The sequence below is a fragment of the Necator americanus genome, chromosome X, assembly GCF_031761385.1.
Source record: "Necator americanus strain Aroian chromosome X, whole genome shotgun sequence".
NCBI classification, from domain to species: Eukaryota; Metazoa; Nematoda; class Chromadorea; order Rhabditida; family Ancylostomatidae; genus Necator; species Necator americanus.
Genome location: NC_087376.1, coordinates 15,937,986 through 15,959,087, shown reverse-complemented (window position 1 = coordinate 15,959,087; position 21,102 = coordinate 15,937,986). Strand labels below are relative to the sequence as shown.

General features: G+C 40.9%; 1 protein-coding gene across 2 annotated transcripts; it reads left to right on the top strand.

Moving 5' to 3' along the window:
• Positions 1-30: 30 nt before the first annotated feature.
• RB195_023434 (uncharacterized protein) lies at positions 31-20,741 on the top strand (the record flags this gene model as incomplete). Of its 2 annotated transcripts, XM_064210867.1 has the most annotated exons (9): positions 31-73; positions 132-185; positions 2,853-2,935; positions 12,747-12,882; positions 12,949-13,030; positions 13,130-13,244; positions 13,309-13,416; positions 20,016-20,092; positions 20,648-20,741. In XM_064210867.1, the coding sequence occupies 9 exons, from the start codon at positions 31-33 to the stop codon at positions 20,739-20,741; spliced, it is 792 nt and encodes a 263-aa protein (XP_064066748.1). The 2 variants fall into 2 exon arrangements, with proteins under 2 accessions (XP_064066748.1, XP_064066749.1); XM_064210868.1 differs by lacking the exons at positions 31-73; positions 132-185; positions 20,648-20,741 and having other exon boundaries at positions 2,813-2,935; positions 20,016-20,096.
• Between the last annotated feature and the right edge of the window lie 361 nt (positions 20,742-21,102).

Sequence of the window (21,102 nt, the reverse complement as noted above, 5' to 3'; positions counted from 1 at the left end):
GTTGGGTGTGAAGTGGAGGCTATCTTTTCCATGCGCTTCATCACCTCGGTGAACATTTGCTGCTGTGCCCTGGGTTGGGCCTCCAAGATGGTACGCAGAGTTTCACCATCCATTTTGGTGTTGCTATTCAGTGCGCGGCGCGACCGCAGTAACAGCAAATCGACCGGGTTCACTGCCTGGGCCGAGTAAGTGTCCACTCAGCAGTTCGGCCAGGCAAAAAGGACGGACAATTTTGAAACTTGACCCTCGGTTCGACCCGCTTTGAGCCCGACCTAGAGTCCTTGTACCAGAAATCGACTTCACCAGCAATTCAACTGAGCTGGAGTTCTTGAGCAAAAATCGACTCGACCAGCAGTTCGACCGGGCTTGGAGCCAGGGCTGGAGTCAACTCCACCAGCAGTTCGACCAGGCTTGGAGCCGGGACTGGAGTTCTTGAGCAAAAAACTTCGTCCTCAGCTGCCCGCGTTGTAGTCAGTTGATCGCCAGTTGTTGTGTACGCCGACACAGCCGAAGCCGAGAAGCTTTATTGAAGTCGAACACGGAGAAGTGAACTGAACGGAACGTAACATGTCCACATAAAAACAACAGGGTGGTCATACAAGTATGCAACCTATACAATACGGGTTTCCTTTAGCGAATAACATGGTGAAATTCTCATCTTGCAACATTCAGAAACTCGTAGAGCCTACTTTGTACTAATTTTATCCCTGATTGCGCCTGTAGATGTCTTTTTTCGCTCAGTGAAAATATCGAAATTGCTTTACCTAGTGATAATAGCAGCTCCACCACTGTCGGATGAGAAGTGCACTCTTTTAACTCTTGTACACTAGATGCAAAACTCCCACTTTTGTCATGGATTGATCCTTGACAGTCGCAATAAAAACTACGACGCATCACGTTGCGCCATGGAGTTCCAAGAGGTGATCCTGAACCAGCTTCATCCGACCGTGAGTACAGGAAACTCACTCTTTGACTCCTCTCATACTCCATATTCCCTTTTTTTTTTGAAGATTTAAAAAAAAACAACTTGCTCAAAGCAAGGCCGCAAAGTTCCGTTCATAACGCATTGTACAATTTACACTCTTTTTCTTGCCTTCGTACTCATAACCCCTCGGATTTATGCTAATCTGGAAGATGTGGAATTATACCAGCAAAATCTTTAAAAAAGTACTTCACGCCATCTATTTTTCCATCATCTTGCATCATATTATACGAGTTTATTTGAAATCGACAATGCCCTCGACTTTTTCTCCTTGATCTCTTCATTTTTATTCTTCTTTGCTGACAAGCCTAACGACCGCCCCTCCTGCTCCGACATCCCTCTTACGAGCCTTGTTGAGGAATTCTCAACGGTCAACGCTTGACCCTGGTTTAGTGACATATTCAAGAAATTGGGAAGGTTGGTAAAACGGCCAGCTCTAATCAACAGAAAAGGGGTAATATTGCAGCACGATTATGCCTCTCCGCACCCAGCAAAATTAATCCAGGAAAAAGTAAGACAATTAAATTGTTAGATTTTATCACACCTTCCACTGTCTAGGCAGCACCATTTGATTTTAATCCATTCTGAATGATGGAACATTCCACAAAGGATAAGAACTTTAAAAATATCGATGAAGTGCAAGCTAATCTAGAATCGTATTTTTTTTTCAAAAGAAACGAAGTCTTATGAACAGAGGATTGAAACTCTACTAGCAAGATGGCAAAAGATCCTGAATAACGACGGAGAGTACATAATCGGCTAAAGATTAAATTAAATGTAAGTAAATCCGTTTTTTCTTGCCGCAACTGAAATAATTGACTACTTTTGGATACCTTTAATATAAGTAGGTGAAGTTAGAGGTTGATGTAACTCTGCGCGGCTGGAGCTAGAGTCTGGGTAAAACTATCAAAGCTCGGAGCTATTGCGTGAGCGACGCGGTGAAACTAGCGGCTTCAGCTTGTGATCGGAAAGAGACCTTTGTTGGCACCCATTTCTGTAGTTCGAGCGGCTCGCAACCCCAGCTCACCCGCGCCGCTTCCAGCGCGGTCGCAGTTGCAGCATGATACAGATCCTACTGACCCAATTAGAGATTGAAATTTGAGGCCAAAACTACTAGTGCCTTGTTTAAGCTAATGAGTCCATAGATAAGGCTACAAAGTCCACACTGAAAGTCCCAGTGACTTCTGCGATTGGACTGGTGCCGGAATAGCTATCCCCGTATATACTGCAATGTAGAGAATGCGGAAATCAGAAAACTATTATTACGATATTGCTATCGACATCGATGATACAGTGCGATATTTTCGACTACTGAGATCATAATGGCATGAATATTTCTCTGAGGTTGCACTGGTCGCAATATACCTAAGTCTTAAATTCTCGCGAGTTACGGGGCCTTACTTGTGTAAGGTTGACTTCTATATTTCTCCGATTACCTCAGGTTGTTTCCTTGATGTAAAATCGAGAACTCCAACATATTTTCTGCAGTTATTTTGTCCACACATTGAAGAACCAACAGGTTCATAGACGACATCTAGAAAGAGATCACTAAATGTCGGTGCGACTCTTTATGTTTTTATTTCCTACAAAGCGACAGTGTTTAGATCTTATAGCACTTTTTGTATAGCTCTAATCAGAAGCACTCATTTGCGAATGACAGAGGAAACTTTTATGGTCGTTTATTGGCTATGTGCATTTTACGTGTTGGAGCAAGTGGAATTTGCATGCGTTACAATGTAATCTAAGCATATTCCACCGCTTGAAACCTAATATGAGTTTCTTTCTCCTTCAAGCAGTTGTAAAATTCCAAAATTTCGTGAAATTTCATAGATGAGCGATCTGCGGACTCATGGTGAATCTGCACATTTAGATTCAGGCCTTACCATCTCTTTCGACGACGAAAATTATTCAAGCGATTCGGAGAAACCAAAAGGGGATATTGAATCTATGATGGTAAGTTAAAGAGTGGTACTGTGGTTTTGGAGAAATGGGTCAGACTGGATAGGGGCATTTGGTAATTTTTCGAAGTATTATCTATTTTTTTTACTTATCTGTGATGGTTTTTCGAAAAGTAGATTTCTTCGGAAGACAATATTTTTAGAAGTGCACTTCAATAACTACACTGCACCCAGTTTTTGTTCCTTCGTTACGCTATAAATTCTGTCCTGAATTTTTAATGTTCTCTTTGTGATCACCAGAGCTCAATATTTTCGTTTTTCTCGACATGGTAAAAATGCCGTCCACCATAACATGCGTGCTTCAGACCTGTCTTTGACGCGGAACTTCTTAACATTCAAATCTGCATGCAAACTAAATAACATTGGGAAGTTTAAGGATGTTCAGTTAAGAAATATCTTTAGTTTTATTGTTTTTTTCTGATAGGAGATGAGATGTTTCCTCATATACAGTTAGTCCTGTTGTGTTTCTTTTTCTGCAGTTTTGTATCCACAATTCTAAACATGTACAGTGAGCGCATCCGTAGATGTTTCTGGATCTGAAGTGTTGCTTTGTGTAGATAACAAGCGGTTGCTACCTTTGATTTCTTCTTCTCACATTTTCATCTTCTCCTTGAAATTCAAAAAAAGTACTTTTATGAGAATCCTATGGAGTGAGCGTTAGGTGCAATGATGTGGATAATCTGTGTGGAAAATGGAGTGTGCACTTTTGAGAAATACTACAGTTATGAGACAGGTTATGTATTTATCGTAAATACTCCGACTGTGACATCCGGGCGGCATTAACGATGCTGACTGCGTCGATCTGGAAGAGTTGAAATAGTGTAAATTGCTTAGTATCACAAAGTTTACTGCAGTAATTAAGTTTAGAAACGAGCTTTTTTCCAGAGTGAGTGAAAAACCCACATAGGAAAAAAGAGCCTTTTCCAAAATTTTACGTATCACTAGAACAAGATATTCTGATTCCGAGAGATACATTATTCTGATTTTTAAATCTTATTGATAATTATTTTCTAAGAAAGTTAAAGTGGAGTGTCAAGAGGACAAAATGGAGCATTTCCAATAACACTTGTTTTATGCAATTAATGGAGACAATAAGACCGCTGAAGCTGGGATTACTGCTGGGTGTGGAGAGGAAGAAATGTTTCTTAATAGCGTTCGACAGTTGTACTCGTGCTATAAAATCAAGAACTGCCATTTCTTCTTCCAGAAGTTCGTAAAAATGACCGTCCCACAGCTCAGTTTTAGTCTGTGACGAGAGCGAATTTTATGTTCGTCGTGTTGTTGTAACTCGGTGCGGATCACACCTCATGATTGCACACACTTCTGGATAATAGCATCGAGGTTTGTGATCGTTTATAACCTCTATAGAAACAAGCTTCGTTCCCACCTGAGTGCCTCCAACGAACCCAGTCCTTAGAACGACTTCGAGAACGCACCGTAGGCGAAGATATAGCTAGCCGAAAAAGATCTTCTTGCAACTGCTTGCAACGTTTCGAGGAAAGTTCATTTTGAGTATCACATCTTTTACAGAATTCCAGGTTAATGACAACGGCGTTTGCAGCTCGTTTCATTTTTCTTTGGGTTGTGGATGACCTTCTCCATCCTTCTTCTTGATGCGATAGTTGTTCTATTTGGATTTCATAGGAGACTCATCAATGAACCATTTATATTCATCACTGATGTTGTTCACTGACTCTATCCTTTAAGAAAAGAACTAACGAAGCAAAAAGGTCTTAGTTCATCAATCTCTCGAGACTTCAGACTACTTACTTTCTTTTCTTATGACAAGGGCAAAAATATTCCTCGGAGGAGGTGATGAGCCCATATAGATTTCTGAGGAAATGGCGACATCTATCATGCAGTACCGTCTATTCAAGATGCTGGTGTTGTTTAAGTTGTGAGTCACCGTTGCTAATTTAGTCGTTATGATGAAAGCAAAGTCTCTCTTGCTCTCGGTCCAAGAAGGCCGCGGGTCCCAATGTGGAGTTCTTCATACGTTCTTCTTGGACCAGTCTTGGCGTTGAAATCACCGACAATTTTCTTAAAGAGAGTATGATCTTCTATGTAAAACTTCTCTAGTACCATATAGAAGGCTTCTACTCATTGTTCATAACCTGATCCTGAAACACTATTGAACTCCGAGTATGTACATATAGAAGCTTTAATTTTCTCTCCTGCATAGCTTGTTAGAGCGTAAATGATGATACCTGTCGGGTCTGTTATCGATCTCCACCTCTTCGTACGTTAACGTACGATTCGGTCTCAGCTGTTCAAAAAAATCGATGTTAATTGTCAATGCTGTGTTGGCGAGGACACGAGTTCCTCGACTGATGCATACTACAAGAATCAGCTGTTTTCCAGGATCTTAAGGGGCGTTCCGTGGGAGATATGGCCTCTCCTGTGACGCAGCGTATGGTCTTTTTTGCTTGTGTTATCGAAATCTCTGAGACCTGCATTCAATGCAAACACACATGTACTCCATGTAGTAATAGTCAGCATGACAATTTTTCGCTCGGGTAGCTTAGATGGGTCCTGCATCCTCAATCTTCCACACCAACCGCTCCTTCAATGAGATTCTTTCTTACTACTGCATTGAGGGAGGAAACTCATGCGAGGCTCCGTAAGCTTCAGTTGAGGTTACTTCACGTGGGATTCTCTGTATTTCCCCGGAACTTTCTTGTTGTAAACGATTCCATATCGCTTTCTTTGCACTTTCCGGTTAATCAGGGGCTTTTTTCGGGCCCGACTCAACAATGCCGAGAAGAGAAATATTTGTATGTCATTAGAGAGCGTCAGAAAATTCTTCGTTTTTGCCGATTAGTATAGTAGAAGTAAAAATAGAGTATTCACGTAAGAGGCCTATCTTCTTGTACAGATTGTCAACAGGCGAGTTCAAAATTTGTAGTTGTAGTCTTATGTATGGAAAGTTTTATGGAAAGGAGACACAGCTCTTGGGAGTGTTTTGCTTTATAGCCTTGTGAAAACCTATTTTCAGCCTGGCATAGCTCGAACTTGTTGGCATATGGTGCTGATTAAAGCGCGTTAAAATGCTTGGCGTAAGTGTACACGCTTGTGATCTCTCGCTAAAACTTCTGTACATTTTTAGGGTGGAGTCTCTTGTATTATGCAATGTTTGAACCCAGCTAGTCCCGCCTTTCATATGACATGTATTAAAGCGGATTCGATAACCATCTTGCGGATCTCTTTACAAGAGCTTTAAAAGCAGCAATGTATTCAGAATATATTTTCGTATGTGAATATCATCAGTTTCCATTTTTGCATTAGTAGCATACGTATTATCATAGATATTCAAGTAATTTCGAACCTCGCCTCGCTAATTTGGTTTCAAGCTTCCGACTTTTCAGAGCATTGGTTCTGGTTCCTTCAGAAAACAAAAGTCGATCTACACAGCAATTACTGTTTTGCTATCTAGCAACTTTGCCGTCGCAAGAACACCACTGTTTCTGAATTGCAGTTGGCGGAAATTACGGAAGAGTTTAAACGCTCCCTTGTCTTGGAACTTTGGCACACTTCTGCCTATCTTTTCTATAACTGCGCTTAGACATTGGAGCTGAGCCGAGGTTTGGATTCTTAAAAGAAACTCTTCAATGAATAATTGAGAAGATAATAATTAGAGAATAATAAGAGTGGATGATAATGTCTTTTCAATAATGATAATGGATTGTTGCCACTTGTACCGCTCTGTGATCTATAACCGCCTGATATTGTGTGCGAAGATCAAGTCATTTATGTCGTACATGGTGATTCTACACAGCAATTCTCATTCGCTGCTTCACTGGACCACGACAATTGCGTGCTGCCGGTGGCTGCGCATCCAGTGAAACACTAAATAGGAGTAATCTGTCCTTGAATCCGTACCTTTTTCATTGATTTCCATGAGGTAGAGCCAGGATTGGAACTAATCTTTCTTCAATACTAACAGCTACCATTTCGGCGTTATGCCCTTCGTCAGAGCCTAGAAAATCAACGCCATCAGCGATTTATCCTATGAAGCGCCTCATCACCCTACAGAAAGCATTCAAGCGATAGGCAAACTCAAGGAACAACACATTGGCTAGTGGTTATCTCATCTGCTAAATCTGGTAACACAACAGATCACCAAACACTACAACTATGAGTAACAAGGGTTTTTATAAGGGACTTGACGATCTGCCCTATAGATCAAAACCCACATAAATATTGATATGGGGATTGTTCCCTACAGAAAACAGTATTCTCATCCTTTTTGTTCCCGTTCATGCTTGAACTTTTGACAGTTATCCAAAATGCCTCCAGTGTTCTGCCTGCTATGAATAGAGAAAGTTTAGAAGCAATCTTGGCTACAGCTCAAGCAAATAAATAAACAAGAACCACGTATTAATTTGATAGCTAACCAGGCGATCTTCAAAAAATACGGTTGGATTTTAAAAGATTTCCTTTTCTCTCAGGACCGCGAGAAATGTACTGGCTGACCTTTTTTAGAAGATGTAAGAAATCGTTGGTTTCCGTGAATAGTAGGATGACCCGAGCAGCAACTGCAGAAGCCGCATATTGATCATGCCAAGCTTATTTTATTTGCAAGTAATGGACAGACATGTGTTTGATGCTCAACCAACACTAGATTCAATTCTAAATATCAAATTCCTACTGCGAATGAATTCTGGCCAGTTCAGTGCAACTGCAGCTTTTGTAAATGCTACTCTAGTTACCCTACTCTTCAATTTAAAAACCAGTTTCTTATGACGTCTCCTAGGATACAGTCTGCAAGCAGAAGAACGACGTTGAACGGTAATAGGAGACACACCAGAATATTCGAAAGTTTGCCCCAGGTCCTTTTAAACATCAAATGTCAGATTTGCGTTGCTACCAACTTCTATAAGAATTTTGATATCAATTTTCCGGTAGTCTTCTTTCATCAATTTTCTTTTCTTCACGACAACTTCCTACCTCTCTAATTCTAATTTTGACCAATTTTAGTAACAGTACAAGTATGAACGTGCTCTTCTTTGCGCCCATAGAAACGGTTTTGATAATTGGCTCCTGCACAGTTGGAGCAACTTCCTGCCTTTTACCCGTATCTAAATGCAAGGAACTTGCAAAGGAAGCGTAAACTGTGATGAAGGAAGAACAGGAGGAAACAGAAGGAATGAAAACAATGCAAGCACTAAAAAATTGCAAAACTGTTGTCTGCGCTAATTTTGTTAAATGTGAAATTTTAGATGGCATTACATTTTCTAAATCGCTTCCTATTATGTGTACTATATTTGTCCAGAGAAAACGGAAAATCGAAAAGAAAAAAAAAACTCTAAACTTCCGTCCACCATTTCGTCTTTTTATAATTTGTAATTATTTTAACTCCAAAATATGTGCTATACGTTGCTAAAGGTTTCTTTTTTAATGATCGCATTTATACCGACGACGCAACCTCCTTTCCAAACGTTTTTACTAGAATAATTCATGTCCAATGTGGTCATGCACTATTGTATATTGATTCTGACTCTCCAAAAAATCTATGCAGAACCAAACTGTGATCAAGTTTTAGCATCAGAAGTTTTTGTTTTGCAGTATGAATACGTTTTAGCGTGACTGGTTCTGTTTTTGTTCATGCTCCAACATGGTTAGAAACAATGTCGCGGAATTTTATTTCAATTTTTGCATTTTTAATCTCCACTTTATTCGCCATTGCAATCGTTGAATTCTGCAGCTCTAAACTTTGTCAGTCCTGCAACTCCTTGTTTTCATTCCTGTGCCATTAACCTGCGAACGTCAAGGTATTCAAAGTCAGATGTGACATCCCAGACAGATTTAGAATTTTGAACACGCAATGTAGAGAATTTCCATGTCAAGACATAAGTGAGCTGAACTTTGAGAGTTGTCGTCTTGAGCTGTTCTTCAGCCGTTGAAGAGGTTGATTCATGACACGAAAGCTGTTGGCGTCGATGATTTATCCTGAATTTGGAAACAGTAATTATTTTTCTGTGTTCGCAAATGTCGAGGTGACGGTTGTGTGATGTCTGCCCTGTAGGGTAACGCTGTTTTCGAAACATTGTTTTGGTGTTTGTTTTACGGATTGTTTCTCGTGATCCATACTCGCATTTCTAATGATTTCAATAAAGACCGCTCTTTGGCTAGTTGTTTTAGATATTAACATGTTGAGCTCTTTACAGTAAGCAATTTTCCTGGATGGTAATCACTTTGAAGGTTCAATGCGATCCCGCGTACATCCAAACGAGTTCACAACATTGTTGTGCTGTAACCGGACCAACGTAGCTTCATCACCAACTGATCACCACTGAGTCCACCGATGCCATAAATGCCACAAACACCTCTTGATCGAGAACTATTACAGAAACAAAAATCGTTCGACTTTCTCTTTCGAGTTGGAGAAATCTTTCGATCGACCGCATTCTGCACGAACTTGCTTATTAAATGCTACGAAGGCGTGATAGGAAAGCTAATCAACATAGTTCGAGTCTTGATGAATACAAAGTCGAGTGCAGGTGAGCGAGAACACTTCGGCGGGATTTCTTATCTTAGAAGTCATGAATCAAGAGCCATCCCTCTTCACTTCTCGTTGTCATAGGCGCCATCAAAGAAAAACAATAAAAATTTCTACCATTGAAACTATCATGCGCTGAGTACTGGGACGCTACCATTCCTGGACGAGAAAGAACTACAGCTAAAATCGCAAACATCTAACGATTGGTTGGTAAGATTTCCCTTTTGCTTCTATTCCACGAAAATATCTTGGGACTGAATAGTCCAAGTATCCGTACACTACGATTTCACTGAAGAGTAGTCCCGCACGCGCAGTGAGTGGCCAAATGAGTCCCGCTTGACTAAAACGCCGATTATAACCCATGCGCCTTGTGACAACAAAATCTCTTACCGATTTGAGTCGAAGGTCCATAGAAGTGTCATCGTACCCGCAGAGACTTAAGACATCAAGTGTTTGTCCGGTACAAGGATAAACTTTGGACACAGTCTCGAACTGATAAATATAAGCGTGGGACACTAAATCAACGGTGTCGATCACAACGTCGACAGAAACGGTGTATGCGTCATTCATAACATATTATAATATGAAGAACTGTTTTTTTAGCACGTTGACGTTACCCTCCAGCAGCTCTCCGTCGAAATCTGTCACCTAGATTTTCTAAAATGCGACCAAAACTTGCCTGCTGAGGTACTTGGGCGTGCTGATTGCGCTCTTTGTAGTGACGAGAAGATGTTCACAAGATGTGGACACGTACGAAACAAATCTGGTTGGATACGCTACGTGCTGACATTAACAATACTAACAATAGCTTCTACCCTGAATAAACCTATAATCAGGCAAGTTTACATCATCTAACTAGTAGACCAGACCGAAATGATTCAGACCCACTACTGGTATACCGAAACGAAAATATCCTCGACACAGTGGAGGCAGGTGAACTTGTCGTTTACTAATGACGATTATTATTTTCGTAAGTCCCGGAAGACCTGTGAGGCAGTTACGTCTACTCTGTTGCTACTGTTTGAGCTATCGTTGTAGACGAGTTTAGAGCCTTATCCAATGTCGTTGCTACTAGACCTTGTTGTCTTTTGCCCCGCACAGATATCAATCAGCCAATGTTTCACAAAATGGACGGTGTTGGGATAGATAGGGTGTAATTCGCAAACGCGAAACTGTTCTTTTCAATTCCCCTAGTAATTCACAATAAGTCATGTTGGACAGTCTCAGTTGCACCGGAACGCTGCAATTCGTAATATGTAGTGGAACGGATGACCCGGAATGCGATTCTGTACAGTGGAGATCTTCTACCCCGCGAGTTATTTTATTAGGATTACGACGACAGAATTTGGCCAATTCTGTCGTGTAACTGTTGCATCGTAAACGACGCGGGTGCAGCCGAGACTGTTTCTCGGTGCATGTAAAGAGGCACCTGTAGATTTTCGACCATGCCTCTGTTCATGCCTTGCCTGAGCAATAAGCGATGGAGTGTATCCTACAGAGATCCACCGTCATTGCTTTCTAAATAGCTGACTCTGCCTACCTACCGCTGACCATAGGCTGCTTCAGCGGCTGGGATGTAATTTGCGAGCTATTAAATTGTATAGGGAACCAGACATGTCCACTGGACTTATTTTGAGGGGAAATTTTGTGCTGTGAGGTGATCTCAAATTTGTAACCGTAAAAAGCAAGGAAAATCTTGAGTTGAAATATGCGAGAAAGATCTGTCTAATAGCTTCAAATTACGTATATGAAGATTTTAGCAGAAAACAAAGGAACATTCCCGCTTCCAAAAGTAACGGGGATGGGAATTATCGATATCCTGTTAGTTGCATGCTTTTATTGTAGAATAATTTGTTATCATGGAAAACTTACGAATACTGTTGCTGCTTGTAATAGAGTTGAATAAATCGGAAGAAGGTGATGAAAAGCTACTCCTCTGAATGGAAAATAGATGCATAACAGAGGGACCTTCCATATCTCTGACCTCTCTGAGGAGAAAAAAGTTCACATAGATTCCTAGATTTTCTGAGGGTAACATTTAGACAAAATTAACTCCTTCTCTCTCTTAGTAGATCATAACACAAAACATCATGTATGATCATATGTTAAGTTCGTTTTTAACTTATTCAGTAATTTCAACAACTTCTTCCACCATTCTTCTTTACATATTTCCTTATATCTGTGTGGTTCTCTACGTCGGCCAGAAGAGCATCTAAGACGGTCGTCCGACTAATGTATAGCTTCATCGAAGCATGTTTGCCTCCCACCCAGCGTATTCACAGGATACGAATGTCTTTGAGGCATTCGCGGAGAGATCTCAGCACCATCAATTTTGTGATTTGCTGGCTTTAAGGAATGGTGAAAGGGAGATTTCTTTAAGCCCTCTGTGAAAACTTACATTTTTTGTGAAGCGTGTATAGAGGGATTTTAGCCTCTTTAGCCCTTGGGGTGATATCCATTTGTTTTACAAGAACTTTCCTTGGAATCTCATAATTAAATCAGAGGCAGCGGTAATGCAAGTTCTGGTCTTTGACCTTGTAGATTGTCGTATGTTCCAGCGCTTGTACAATCTCGAATGACAAAAAATACAAAAATGGCAAGTGCATAGATCCATTATCATCAGTTTCACCATTCGCTCTAGGTTACTCTTTGCGTATGCGTTCGTAACAGTGTTGTGACCGAGTATCACAGCTAGTAAAAAACAGATGTTTCTTTTACTCAATGAATTTCTGCGCAATATTCCTTGGAGAAGCACGCTCTTCCACAAGAGAAAGTCGTTTCCTAGGTTCATAAAGAACTCTCTTGCAGTTAAAAGCTGTTCAAAGCATGTCCTTGAAAAGTTGACAAATTTTGTAAAGAAATGTGTGCTCGTAGCAATGCAAGAGGAAATTTTCAATTTTTTTTTTTTTTGAGGAAACTACGTGTAGCAACAGTTATAAGCTCACTACAACTATTTTTATAAGAACTTTTGAAAGTTGTTATCAGGTCCTCTGTGTCCAACACTTCTTGCGTCAGCAGTTCAAACGCCCTTGGAATGAATATTAATGCCATCTCCTGGTGTTTCCCCAAATTAAGCTGCTTCTATGGTGTGGGTGGAACGTTGCTGCACCAACGTTTGCGAAGGCCTCAGAAACTTGGAATAAAGAGTTTCTGTCACTACCGAATTCGCTCTGGTTTTTTCTAATACTTGTCTCAAACGAGCAAAATATTAATTGCTTTGAGAAAATAATTTTGAAACTCTAGGAATAAACAATGAATTAAAATGACCGTGCTTGATTGTAAAACTCCGGTCACAAATTCTTTCTAGGGACTGCACTCTGCCACGGGACCAGCAGAGAGAACATTTCGAGTGGTCATGTGTGGAGAAGCAGCAGTGGGGAAAAGCAGTTTGGTAATGAGACTTGTCAGCGGAAAGCACTGCGACAACCTTCCTAGCACGCTCGGTGAGGATTGTCAGCCATAACATCTCGTAGGACAAGACAACGACATGGCTTTAATTATTTCTACAGGGGTTGATTTTTATGTGAAAACTGTTTGTGTGGATGGTAGGAACGTAGCACTTCAACTGTGGGACACTGCTGGACAGGAAAGGTGCTTAGTTTCTTTAGTCATTCGTATCCTTTCGTTATCCTGTTTAATTCCATGCAGAATTTACTTGCTTTGGTTATGCATTAATGTTGTACTTGGAAGGTTCCGCTCATTATGTAAGTCATACTTCCGGCGTGCAGATGGTGCCATTTTGGTGTACGACGTTTCTTCTGAACGTTCTTTCATAAAAGTACGCGACTGGATTGACACCATCAAGGTTTGCCTAGCAACTGAAGTTCGCACAGTTGCTCTTCATGTTCAGTCGATCTGCTCTTTTATAGGATTCAGTAGAAAGACAAATTCCTGTCATCCTGGTTGGCAACAAGTGTGATCTTCGGCATCAGTTTAGTGAGGTCGTCTCGAACCACGAAGGAGCTACACTTGCCGCCGTACGTTTGCAAACTTAATGTCGTTAAACACAACCTCAGAAGTTGGGCAACTGAAGTCAACATGCTTGCTTCATGAATGTTCACTGGTGTTCAAAACTCAAGAACGATTTATGTAAAGTAACATGACACATTAAGAGCTTGGTGGAAGTGAATAAAAGTATGAGAGTACGCTGTGGGAGATCTGCCAATCCTTCCCAGAATGGTTTCACATGATGAAAGGTCAGTGTGACTACAGCGCCAAATGGGTCATGCAACACGATGCAGTTAAAGGCAGCGTATCACAAAATTGACGGATTGCTGAAACTTTAGAGAACCCGTAGAGTTCGAATTAGAGTCAGCCTATTCATTAGTATTACTTGAATATTGTGATGGGGAGGCATCAGTGATCTTCGACCTCGCGATGCGGCGCGTGTACAAAGGTGATCTTCGAGCTCGCGATGCGGCGCGTGTACAAAGGTGATGCGTTCCGACCTATATCGTTGAAAAAAAAACCGTTTTTCACAACGATTGTGGGAAGTTAAGCGGAGCCACATTGGGTTCCGTAATCTAGATCCCGAATTCTGGTTTTCGAGTTCCACGGTGCTTCCGTATTACGTCAGTTTTGTGATACACTGCTTTTAAAGAAATGGGAAAAGACGTCAATTACTTACAGTGCAGTGTGGTGGTGCTTTCTATTACAACATAGCCTGGAGACAATGAAGTGTGACGAGTGTAGAACAGGAGGTTGATATTGTTCCCAGCATTGTTTCACGTGCATGGGGAGCGTGCTTTCCTTTTCATAACACTGCTGCCCAATAGAGAGGAGGTGGTCGACCATTATTAACTATAGCAGTAGATGACCGCTACATCCTGCACCACGCAGGAGTGCCATTATCATACATAAAAATAAAGTCAGGACTGAATCCACCCCGAATTCACCATGTCCACCCGAAAAGGTGCACATGGGTGAGGAGTGCAGTGTCCCAATAACGTTGACCGAGGATTGTACTCTTTTCAGGGGTTTGGAGCTCAGTACGTCCATGCAACTTTTTGTTTCCCACACCATAACACCTGGATCAGCAAAACGATCATGTTCGACAACGTTCCTGTGTGCGTTACGTGCTCCCACCTCTCGCCATCTGAGAGTATGTACGTCCAGCATCCCTACTAATAATAAATATATTTTCGTCCAAGAAGAGCAAACGACCTCGCCCCTCGTTGGTCCAGCCCTTATACTCTTGGCACTATCGCAAGCGGTGGCCCCGTTTTGCGGAAGTCAACGGAACACATCGTAAGAAGACCACCTCCATGCAGTAACCGTACAACTGAAGGGTGCAAGATTGCGTTTCTTGCAGTTGCTTCAAATGTGGTTTCAATTGCACCTGGTGATCAGGTTCAAGTGTGCGTTGACAATGTGGGGAGAAAAAATGAAGAGAGCAAGGAGAGAAAGGTGAGGGGGTAGCCGATGTTAAATAAACACATATTAAGGGATGCAAATTGCTAGAAAATTAGATGCCATAAAGTATTCTTTATAGTTTTTGCTGGTATAATTTCACACCTTTTGGTTCTGTACTAGTTTGGGAAAATACTAGACAAATGAAGGACATCGAGATTAGGATAAATGCAAGGGTTTATGAGTAAGAAGGCAAGAAAAAAAAATGCAAATTATGCAATGCGTCCTGAGCAAAACCTTGCGGCCTTCTTTAAACTGGGTTGCTCCGAAAAAAATTCGAAACGAATGAGTATACGATATCCACAGTCAACTGTCAAATTGAAGACAAGCCATCAAATACCGAAGAAAATATTGTGTATAATAAATAATATAATAGAAATTGTGGAGGAAGTGAAATGGAAAACGAAGTGTCTCAGGGCAGGCCAAATTCGTTCTTGGTTCGCGGCTAGCCTCCTCTCCGTCATCTGGAAAGCCACGGAGCCTCGGCACTAACCGGCTGTGATCGCACTTTTGAGAGAGATTCGTGTTATATCCAGGACGCCAGTCAAAAGGAGGTAATTATCGCATTTGATGCAAATGCAAAGGCGGATCTACAGCAACACATCTGTGTGGTTAGGAAAATACCATGCGGAATGGATGCATGTGACTAGTCGGTAAGAAGTCTGGCTGCAACTGTACGGTTGATGATTTGAAACCGTACTAGGCTAACCAATCCTTTCATCTCTTCGTAGTAGACAAATTGCTACCAGACTAGTCTGAGAGGACAAAATAAACGAATTTGTAAGTCAGCTAGCCTCCACAAGTCATATATATGTATGTTTGTCGTGTAGGCCAGACATGCGTCCATAAAACATGAAGCGATTTTGAATTGAATTTGAACGCGTTGGCGCTTGCCAAGGGGATTGACTAACGCAGAAAACTTCGTTCCTCATATTTGTTGAGTAGACAGCAGACAGCGTAATTTTTAGAAGCGCAAAAGTTTGGCTTTCCTTGAATCTTGGCTTTTGCTTCAATTTGACAATCGACAACTTTTTAATTTCCAGTTCTTTGCAAGCAAATAAACGTCATTACTGTTGCGTCATTCAAAAGAAGTCAATGAGGGGACAGTTTTTGTCTCAAGGATCAATATTTCTGAAGAGCAGCGGAAGATGACATTTTTCAAACTTTAACTCAACTAGGTTTCGACATGAAAAATCCCTTAATTGCGCCTGCGAATTCCAGAATCATATAGATAGACTAGCAAAATTTAAACCCTCCAACCCACTCGAAGCACACCACACAATCCGTCATCAAAACAGAGATAGAGGAGGTAAGTGGTAATAGAAGTAGACGTTACTACTGAGATGACGGTGGTTCAGTTGTTTGGAATATGCCACGTTTTTTAGCCTCAAACTTGGGTAATTGAACTTTATTAATCGCGCACAATATTATGTACAGCGAACTATCAAATAAGGCACGTTACATAAAGCACGTTAAATAACAAACGAGGAAATGCACGAACATCAAATGCACAATGCATAAAGAACAGGAAAAAGAGGTAAAAAAATATGCACACACACATGGGAAGGAGGCAAGAAAATAAGAGATACTTGGGCCAATGCTCAACTATGCTCTGAGCAATAAACACTGTTGGACTATTTATATACGGTCCAACTTCTTTGTCTGCTGTCGGCACAGTGTTGCTCTCCCAATCTGATTGTGTTCGAGAAGTTTTTGCCCACCAGATGCGCCAGCTGCGCGAGAGTACAACTCTCATTGATTGCCTGTTATTCAAATGCTCTTTGTTTGAGCATTCCCACCGAGAGTAAACATATTTTCTTTACTTCTTTATTTTTATGATCTATGGTCACGTTTGTGACAACTACACTGCCCTTCGAATCCGAGATCATAGCACGCAAAACGCTGGGGTCATTTTGGATAAGTGCCAAAACTTCGAAAGTGAACGTATACAGAAAGGATGAGGACATTGCCATCACAAACGAACTAAGCTCATATCAAGATCTGTGTGGGTTCTGATCTACGGGATGCTGGTCGTCAGGTTCTGTATTGAGAACTTTTGTGATTTTTAGTTGTGGTACGTGGTGATCTGTTGCGTTGCCAGATTTAGCAAATGAAATAAGTATTAGCCGATGGGTTGTTCTTTGGGTTTCCCATTCGTTTGAATGGTTCTTGTCGGATGATGAGGGGCTTCAGAGGATAAATCGCTGATGGCTCTGATTTTTCCAGGCTTTTTCTAGGACGAAGGCGATAATGCCGAAGCATTAACTGTTGGTGAAGAAAAATTGACACCAATCTTGGCTACAGCTCGAGCAAATCAATAAACAGCGGATCTACACTTACCCACGACAAAGTAATGGCAAGACGAGGTGTTCACCTTGTAAACATTGTTACTGGACTCGATATCATTGAGGAAACTCTATCAATTCGATTGCTGAACGTGAGCATGTACATCGACCGATATACACATTTAGGGATGAACTATCGGGCAGGCTCCTGCATGACTTCTCCATGAGTCCTTTCAGGCGTGTTCGTCCCAAGCGTTCCTTCAGAGGGGGAACGGTCAAGAGGTACCCGTATGATGTGCCGCCGCGTATCCAGGCGGCTGAGCGTCGTTAATTGCACCGCGCGTCTCCGTCATAATCGCTACAGTAGCCTGATTGCTCATCTTGTGCTACGTCTTCAAGACGCCCCGCCCACGCCACCCCCCCCCCCCTCCCACCCATTTCGCCGCGTCTGCCGCTCTTACGACGATTTTTTTTTTTCGCCGCGTCTGCCGCTCTTACGACGATTTTTTTTTCGCCGCGCCTGCAGCTCTTATGATGCGCTTTTAAAATCGAACGGAAAGGAAAGTGCCTTGTATTAGATGTTGTTTGAAGGTCTACGTAAAGTGTGCTTGTAAGTTAAAATAAAAGAAGGAAAGAATGAAACAGGTTTGTATAAGTGATATGCCATTTAGAAATGCGAGTGAAAATGAAATTATCCTGTTTCGACTTGTTAGGTGGAGAACACTCATCCATCTCTGGGAAGGAGATTCTTTTTGCAAGGAAATTCTTTTTGCTTATCTAGCTGGGTAAAACTGGCATCCAACGATTAGCGAGGCGCGAATAATGCCTCGCAGACATACACTGTACCTAGAGGCATATTTCGAAGATGCAAAGGTCTCTGTTCGCCACTAATACACCTAACCTGTCATATTGATTTAACGCAGAGAATAGATAGAAATGAAACGATAAAACGCTGGTGAAAGAGAATAAAAGAACCATACAAATTTTTACTGTATAAAACGTACAAGCAAATATTGGAATATTTGACATGCGCTCTATGTACACATTATATCTATGTAAAATTTTGGAAAGGTAAAATGTAGAAAGATTCGTTGAATGGCATCGTGACAAACACATACTTATGCACTGCTAGTTTATATAAAAGACTTAGGGCATGAAATGTATTAAATCATGAGATGTGTGAAAATATATGCATGTTATTCTTTTCCCTGAAGCATCTTTTTGAGATAATTTTTACTTATGTAAAGTTACATTGGATAGAAGGATCTACTTCTTCTCTTTTGTTCCCAATAATATGCGTTTAGTTTACTATATCCGTACATCAGAATTCGCTTCGGCAATTCGCTTTTCACTCTCTCCTTCAAAATTCGCACTATCCACCGCCTCGTCGCGGCGTTGATTGGAGAGCAATAGAGAGGCGGGGTGTAGGTTTGACTGACAGTTGACTAGCTTCTAGCCCCTCAAAGATCCTTCCAGAAACTTCGATCTTTGCTGATGGAGACTCCAAACTGCTTACTTCGCCTCACAATTACTTCATTTAAAGCTTTTGGCTGGACCGATGCATACGATAAAGCGATACTATTTGTCAGTCGTGAAATAGCCGGAATATGGTCTGTTTCCTGAATCCTCCTGCGTTCTAGGGCAGGCCCAAGATCTGTTTTGGACTGCGGTTGGCCTCTTATCTACCACCTTGGAATGTGCCACATAACCCCGCAACTAACCCCGTGATCCCTCTAATGAGGGAGATCCGTGCTAAAGAGCTTATCTAACCAAAATTTAGGCAACATATTTATCGGAAAACCTTCTCTTCCACTACCACTATGGCACAGTTCTGATGCTGTCTTTCCAGCGAATGAAATCAAGAAAAAATTTACTTTGTTCAAATTCTGAAACTTGGTGTCGTATCCCTATTGGGATAAGCTGGCGGAGTTAACGATGAACAAATTGTGATCTCGCTTCTGTCAAAGCGATAATATAGAAAGGATACTGATCCTTTTTACGAGTATGTTTTTTTTTATGTTCCCTTATCCTGAGTTTTGTTCTCTGTTTCAAATCTGATGTATCCGCATTGCTGAATACGATTATATACAATGTTTTTTTTTTACTTTGCATCATATGCTTTTAGCTAATAAATTAAGTTTTAGCTAATTGGCATCCAACAGAAAACGTTGTTAGCGTAATTTTTCTGACATTCTGTTCGATCTGTTCAATCGTTCATGGAGAAAATAGGGCGTTTGATGAAAGACCTTATTTGATGAAGCTGTCAAGTTTTTTTTCTTACTTTAGTACTGAATTTTCAATTTTAAGATCGAAAACCAGCTCTTCATTAGTTTGTAGTTTTCGTTTGATTTATGCTTGACAAGAAATGAATCAGAACAGATCTGCGTTCTGTGAATGCATCATTATTAGGCATAAACTCTTGAAACACTTCCATTGTTTTGTTTACTTTTCTCTCAAAACAATATTTCGCTACCATCGTTTTTTTCTTAGGATATCACTGGCGCGTTTGATTTCAATCCAGAATCATTTTGATGTTTATGAACTATACCATGACTTGCGGGGATCAGTCGACGGATCATATTAGTACTTTTATCTTCTCGGACAAGCATAATACTAATTTATTGGTTCCGGGAGAAGGAATCGTTTGATCCAGGGCAGTTTCAAACCACCGACGCTGCAGTCGCAGCGGAATTCTTGCCAGTGCGCTATATACGCCCTTCTTATAGTGTTCATCCGTCTCTCAGTTATCCCTCGATGTTTACAAGCAAGCCTCAATCTAGTAAGCAGGCTAAAATAAAAACAGAGTTGTTAGCCATCTGACCTGCCTTTCTGCTTTGAAGCATCACTGTAGAAGATTTGGGAAGTGATTTTCTTGCTTTTAGAAAATGGGAGTTTTGTTCATGGAAACGAGTGCCCTAGATGGAAGCAACGTTGATGGTTCTATGTTGGCTTTGACCAGGTAATTTGCTTGCCTGATGTATATGTCTTATTCTATTTTCCTCTCTCCCAAAACTTCAAATTCGTTTCGATACTGCAGCATATATATATATATATATATATATATATATATATATATATATATATACTTAGCAGTCTGAATGTCCGGCTAAAGCCGGACTTCAGACTTTCGGTGGTTTTAGCTTCGCTCCCCTTGACTGATCAATGAAAGGTAATAGTAGTGGTGTTTTCTGTAAAAATAGATTTGTGTTTTTTTAACAGCGCTTTCCTTCTCTACTTTATATTATAAGTTAAGGCGAAAGATTACGGAGTTTTCCTTCTAAACGCGTCAATTCTCCATTTGGAGAATATTCGACCATCAGCTACAAACATGCCGATGCCAGAATAATAAAGATACAATTTGAAAGCATTACTCGAAATATTGGTATTCCTCCTGATTTCCCCCAATAGTTATCACAGAATGATGTTTTAACATAAAATGACGTGAAAGACATCATCCTAATGATAAAGATAACGTTCCCCGTCAGATCACATAAACATCTTGCTACTATTTAAGCTGCCGTTTGCATGCGTGTTTCCACTTCCTGAGAATGGCATGCTACAAACTTGAGGCGAACAAAGAAGGAAATAGGCATGCGGAGGAGTCATAAAGGTGAAAAGCAAAGCGCTCAGTGGTCACGGCTATGAAACGGCTCCCCCTTCTATAGGTATCTGGTTGAGTTTGAACGCAGTTATCACATATTCTATTATCTATTAACTGGAGTACTATTATCTATTATCTGCAACAGTACGTGAGAAATGCTCTGAACTGGCTTAAGCTAATTCTAAAAATTAGGAAATTAAAATTAGAAGGACCTAAGAATAGCCTATTGGTTAGTTCTTCAATTTACAAGTACTTACTTACTTACTTACTTAGATGGCCCGTCTCCACTGGACGTGCGGGCTCCAGCATCTCTTCCACTCGTTTCGTTCCCTCGCCATTGTCACCCAAGATATTCTCAAGCTTCGTGA